This window comes from Monopterus albus, unplaced genomic scaffold, assembly GCF_001952655.1.
Source record: "Monopterus albus unplaced genomic scaffold, M_albus_1.0 scaffold96.1, whole genome shotgun sequence".
NCBI classification, from domain to species: Eukaryota; Metazoa; Chordata; class Actinopteri; order Synbranchiformes; family Synbranchidae; genus Monopterus; species Monopterus albus.
This window is the reverse complement of record NW_018127976.1, coordinates 650,810-657,331: the sequence shown is the minus strand read 5'-3', so window position 1 is coordinate 657,331 and position 6,522 is coordinate 650,810. Positions and strand designations below refer to the sequence as shown.

Sequence of the window (6,522 nt, the reverse complement as noted above, 5' to 3'; positions counted from 1 at the left end):
GGACAGGGAAGATGGTTCAAATTGATGGGAAGATGGATGGAGCCAAATACAGGACCATTCTGGAAGGAAACCTGATGGAGTCTGCAAAAGACCTGAGACTGGGACGGAGATTTGTCTTCCAACAAGACAATGATCCAAAACATAAAGCAAAATCTACAATGGAATGGTTCACAAATAAACATATCCAGGTGTTAGAATGGCCAAGTCAAAGTCCAGACCTGAATCCAATTGAGAATCTGTGGAAAGAACTGAAAACTGCTGTTCACAAACGCTCTCTATCCAACCTCACTGAGCTCGAGCTGTTTTGCAAGGCGGAATGGGCAAAAATTTCAGTCTCTTGATGTGCAAAACTGATAGAGACATACCCCAAGTGACTTACAGCTGTAATCGCAGCAAAAGGTGGCGCTACAAAGTATTAACTTAAGGGGGCTGAATAATTTTGCACGGCCAATTTTTCAGTTTTTTATTTGTTAAAAACGTTTGAAATATCCAATAAATTTCGTTCTACTTCATGATTGTGTCCCACTTGTTGTTGATTCTTCACAAAAAATTACAGTTTTATATCTTTATGTTTGAAGCCTGAAATGTGGCAAAAGGTCGCAAAGTTCAAGGGGGCCGAATACTTTCGCAAGGCACTGTACATGCTTTTACTACACTTGTACTGGTACTTCTGAATACCTCACTGTCCACAACTTTTCCCTGTCTTATGGTCTTCTTTCAGGTAACAGAGACATGCCTCAGTCTGTACCTAAGCAAAAGAAAAAGGCTCAACAGTACAAAGGCCAAAAGAAAAGTGAGTAACCCTTCCTGCACCCTCAGTCTTTCCACTCCTTTTTTGCCTTCTCCTTTTCCTGTTAACTCTTACTACGTATTACTGGCTAAAACTGTGGTGGAAACTCTGCTGCTGTCTTATTGGTCACCTGTTCGGTGTGTCTGGAATATTTCCATTGGATGTCTTGTGTCACATCGCAGGATTTTGTGAAAAGATGGGTATCCCTGAGTGGGACAGATAACACTTGGACAAAGTATTGTTTGAGCTTTAGTTTAAGTAATTAAGATATTTGAGATCAGAAGGCCTGGTGTTGGGTCCAAAGTTTCAGATCTCAAAAGTGGATGCTAATGCTAAATTGGAACAAAATTGAAGCAGTCCTTATGGAGGCCTTGGCTGCTAATATTAAAATGAAATAACAAAATGCATGTTCTGTTTTTGTGCGCATGTTTATAATAAATTCTACATTTAAATGGTAAAAATAATTTTATGCTTGTATTCAAAAATGCATAATTACATTTCCACTGTCAAAATCATTTTCAGTGTACTCCAAGTAATGAAAATAAATTTGCATGTAAAATTTACTTTTTAGTTTGATTGGTAGGCAATGTGCTGCTTAAACTTGAATTACTGGAATTTAAATTGCGTGCCATTGTAGCTCATTTAAAATTTTGTTTTTAATGGTTAAGTTCATAATCATGAACTTTGATAGACTTTACTAAAGAACTTTAGGACTGACATTACAAAAATCTTTTTTTCATGTTTGCATGATTTATTGAATTTTAGTTTGCTTATAATGAAAATTACTCTTTTGTAATGAAAGGATTCCCCCAGTTCCTCAACAGTTGGGAACAGATACCAGCTGACATTGGATGAGAGGCGGGATACACCCTATACAGGTCACCAGTCTATCACAGGGCTGACAAATAGAAACAGACAACCACTCACACAGGCTATTTTGAGTTACCAGTTAACCTCACAGTCTTTGGACTGTGGAAGGAAGCCAGGGTATCTGCAGAAACCCCACACAGGCATGTGGAGAACATGCAAACTTCACATAGAAAGGCCTTTGGTCAGCTGCAAGGTTCAAACCCAGAACCTTCTAGTTGTGTGGCAACAGGGTCACTGTGCTGCTCGCATTCTGAAATGTGTGGTTTTGTCATACAACATGGGCATTAAAATAGAAAGTTCAATTTGAATTTCATTGGATGTTTTCATTTAAATATTGTCAGCCACAGTCTTCCATACATTTGTTGTAGCTTTGCTCTTGGTACGCAAACAGTGCATCTGCTTACTTGGGTCTGGAAGTCTGAGTAGAGCTTACCAGGGGCTTATTCAAATGGGCGTATCAAGTGGCAACAGTACGAGGTTAAATAAAAAATTTCATCCTAAACTCTTAACCTTTTGTAACTTTTCTTCCTAATGCATAATCTGAAAGTTAAGACCACGCTCCAGCTCAATTAAACCCCTGTGTGTAATGAGCCCCTGGTAGCTTACCCGAGTCTGGCTTGGTGTTTAGAGAGGAAGATTCCAGTTGGTCGACGGCCCTTCAGTCAGGCAGGCAGGAGGAGGAGCAGCTTCTCAGGGGACGAAGAGCAGAGCCCGCCCCCTTACCCTGCCCAGGGGCCTGCTCGGCCCCGGCCTCGAACCCATCTCCATCAAACCCACAAATCAGGTAACATCACACTAAAGATGAAACCAGCACGACACTGAGCCTCCTGAGGCTCAACCGTGTTTTTAACAGAAGACAGTCCTATGAGTCCTGCTCACAGTGCCTTGCTGTGGAGCTGGATGCTACTGATGCTGCATGTTCTACTGTTAGATTAACCTTGGTACATGCTCTTTGCCATTGTTCTCACAGGAATATTTTCCCTTATCACTACAGGTCCAAAGTGGTACTGCACTCTTCAAATAATTTGATCCTGGAGTTAGAATTTTACCAGTGTTTTTATTTTCACTTTGAAGCATTCTGAGGCATGTTTGATATGATTCATTTTAAATTCTCCTGATACTTGTGCATGTGGAATTGGCATTAACATCTGGAACAAAGACAAACTCCTCCAGCATTTTACTTGAAGTGCATGAAAACAAGTTGCTCATCTGTGCTGCTGTTCTCTCTTATCTGCCTCTGTCCCTGTTTGTAGAGTCTCTCCTGCGAATGAAGGAGGAGACAGCAGATGCAGATGAGTTTACCTTCTCACAGGGCATCTCTGACCAGGAAAGCAACGGCTCGGGCAGCTATTACATCAAACAGGAGCCCTGAGGTCACGAGGTCAGAACAGAGCAGGACAAACCGGTACAGGATACACCTCTGGAACACCCCAGTGAAGATCCGGAATGTGTGGAGTCAAATTAGCCTCAAATCACACTCATACCAGTGCCACAGGCCTTCTGTTGAAGAGATGGCAATGAGGAGAGAAGGTTTCATGCATAGAAAATCTTTTAACCTTGTAGCCATACGTGCCCGTAATCACCCACAAAACCTGAATGATTTAGGAGCAGGACCCAGGTTTGTGCCTGGGTCACAGATATTTGTGCATTCCTTACCACCCTTGGGTGTCACAGCATCGGCTTCTTCTCCTCTCCTGTTTAAAACACCCAACCAGATGAGATATTTGGATGGGTAAAAAACAAACAAACTTTTTCCTCAGAAATGGGGGGTCTGGCAAGTCAACATAAGCCCATCTAGCCCCTGCCACAATCTGGGCCACGCACAGAGACCTGTGACAAACTGTGAGAACCTTTTATTGAGCCAGGTGTTTTTTTTTTGTTTTTTTTTTTTCCAGGTCATAGTTAGCCACTGAATGGCCAGAGAAGAGACTAGCAGAAAGAGGAAGGGAGCTATGTACATTTTGATTTTCTTTCTTTCTAAACAATACTGCCAGGTGGACTTTTACTTTGTTTAAAGTACTTGAAGTTTTTTTCCCCTTATCTTTTGTAATGATAATGACTTGTTTTTGTCTTAATGTACTTATTTTGCATTTCCACTTTTGCTGGCTGTGTGGGAAATGTAATGTGCATTGTTTCACAAAGGTGATTATATTCATATAATATGTGGAGACCTATTCAAATAGAACGGCTGACTATAGATCCAGGATTGTGACTTGAAGAGAGATCCTAGTACAGTGCTGCTCAGCATTACAGAAATCGATCTTTTTGGAATATTTACAGCTGAATTTATTTCTGATTCAAATATTACAGAACAAAAACCTGATTCAAGGTCCATAATATTATTAATACTAGAGGTTTGTTGGCACCCAACCTGTATGTTTCATCAGACATCATGTGTGATACAAATGGTGTCAAAGTTCAACTAGGACTGCAACTAAAATATTTTTATCTAGTTTTTTTATATAGATAATTTTATTAATTGATTCTTGGGAAAACTACAAAAAGCCCATTACAATTTTTCAAGGGGATTTGTTTTGATATAAGCCTTGATATAAGATTTTGATATAAAGCAGTGGCAGCCATATGTGCCTGAAATTACCTTCTATGTGGTTTAAAATTTTTGTTTTTGACTAATTATGTGATTAAGCTACAAATTGTCTCACCATTTAAATATTTTCTCATTAAAGCTGCACATGGAAGCATTGGCAGTATTTTAGTTTTGAGACAGCTGAGAGGTGACATTTAACAGAATATTTTACTTTTTTGTTGGAGCATTGTTTTGCATTTCATTGACTGCATGGAAAATTTGTATGATGCAGTTCTAAAAAGTAATATCTTGTGCAGATGTGGACGCTTTTCCTAACCTTCATTTTTGTTCTTTCACGTTCTTACACAGAAATCCTCTTGCATATTGCATTGGGCTGTTTGTACATTAATATCCCTTAGCTGTACAGGTGGATATTATTGGAATAACTGGTTCTTATTATAACTAATGCCCACATTTTGATCTGTCATCCTGCTACAACTGTGACCTTTCACATAACTTCTCCTTAAGGGTCCAACAGGTAAACCTGAGGCGACTGAATATTACATTAGCCAGTATAAGCTTAACCAAGCAAGCAGACATCTAATCCGATTTCATGGTGTTTGTGCTGTAATGTGGGACAGAAATGATGAAGCTGTGGACATGAAAAACCTTTCTTCATAAAAAAAAAAAAAAAAAATCAGTTTTAAAGTAATACTAAATGAGAAACAGCTTTGCATAGTGTGACTAAGTGAGCAGCGGGGTTTGTTCTATCAAAGAGAAACCTTACTGGTAGGGTACACTCTGACATGTTATTCCCACTGTCCAATGCTACCATTTGTACATTGAATGTTCCAGTTTGCATGTAGCTGCTGTCAGGGAGGACCCTCAGTCTCATGAGGCAGGTGTTACATCTGACCAATATTGGCCCCAAATATCAACCAAATCATATACATATTAGATTATTATGGATGCATCACTTTCTTAGGCTGGATTCATACAGACCTTGCATTAAAACAGTGCAAGGGGCGGTGCTGTTGGTGGTGTGTCGCTTGATTTACTGGTGAGGCGATGATGTACAATCCAGAATGTCCAGTTAGAGGAACAGATTTAGGTCTTGAAATCTTATTATATTTGTAACACTCAAACAAGAATTTACAACTCTGGAAAGTTGCCATGGTGACGGAAGTTTTATTTTTTGTCGTGACAAAAACACGACAATAGATTTACAGCATTCATGTTACACTTTATAGCATTCATCCACCAGGAGAGCATGCTTACATGTACGTGATTGGCCAACACAGCGCCTTGCTGGGTGGTATCAAGCATTACAGGAAAAGTTGAACCAGATCCTACTTTTTCTGCACGATGCTGGGTTTAATTTGACAGCCCCCCATTTTGCTGATCCCCACTGCGCAGATGCGCTTTCCTCCATTCAAATGGATGGCACATGTCAAATGTGTGTGTGTGAATTCAGCAGTGAATTGTATTGCAGATGCAGGTAACCTGGACCATTTCTGTTGTATTTATACCCAGAGGAGAAGAAACACTTAAAGTTCCACCTGGAACATCTCATTTGTATTGAGTCTAAAGCATGCCACCATAATTATGAAGTTATTCAGTGTTAAATAATAAGCAATCAATAAATTGCCAAAAAGCTTTTTTAGCAGCTTTTTACATGTTTATTTAAATATCTAAATTTAAAAAAGAAAACATTTTCCAATTGACATATCTTTGTCATTGTTTTCTCTGTAAATTCTAATTCAGTTTTCAAATGAAACGGCAGAATTGACTGGTATTTAAATAATACCAACCCTCACAGAGGCAGCAACAGCTCTTATTTGTTAGCTGGCCAATCAGATGGTCTACTGCCTCTGTTTGTTAGACTGTATGTAATATTTAGGTTGCACGCTGTTTACGCATCTTTAAATTGATGTTTTCTGTCAGGTATCCATGGTTTGCCTTGGATATGACAAAAGTCATCCTCTGATGCTCATGTAAAATACAATTAATTATAGCTGCTATTTAAATGTATGAAATTATTATTTGCATATGATTAAACACTGAAAACCTGGCACACTCAAGACTCCACATATTCAGCATTTGTAGCCTGAAACTTCTTGTAATTAAGTGATTTCGTTGTTGGAATGCAAAAAAGAATGTTGTATATTTATTAGGGTAATATGCAAAATATCAATTTTTTTTCTTCTCATGTCAGAGCCATATGTATGCAAGCTAGTTCATAATTCACCTGAGCCACAAAATAACAGGTTTGTCAGTAATGAAATGTGCACTGCTTTATCAGTGGTCTCTGAGGGCAGCATTCACGTAAGGTAAT

General features: G+C 39.0%; 1 protein-coding gene across 1 annotated transcript in view; it reads left to right on the top strand.

Annotated features, from left to right (window-relative positions):
- The window catches only part of LOC109965147 (uncharacterized), a 7,785-nt gene extending 3,247 nt beyond the window's left edge, over positions 1-4,538 (top strand). The window contains exons 2-4 of the mRNA XM_020608944.1: positions 722-793; positions 2,289-2,444; positions 2,914-4,538. Of these exons, the coding sequence (XP_020464600.1) occupies positions 722-793; positions 2,289-2,444; positions 2,914-3,032 (347 nt within the window). The 3' untranslated portion in view covers positions 3,033-4,538. The remainder of the gene's footprint in view (positions 1-721; positions 794-2,288; positions 2,445-2,913) is intronic.
- Positions 4,539-6,522: the final 1,984 nt, after the last annotated feature.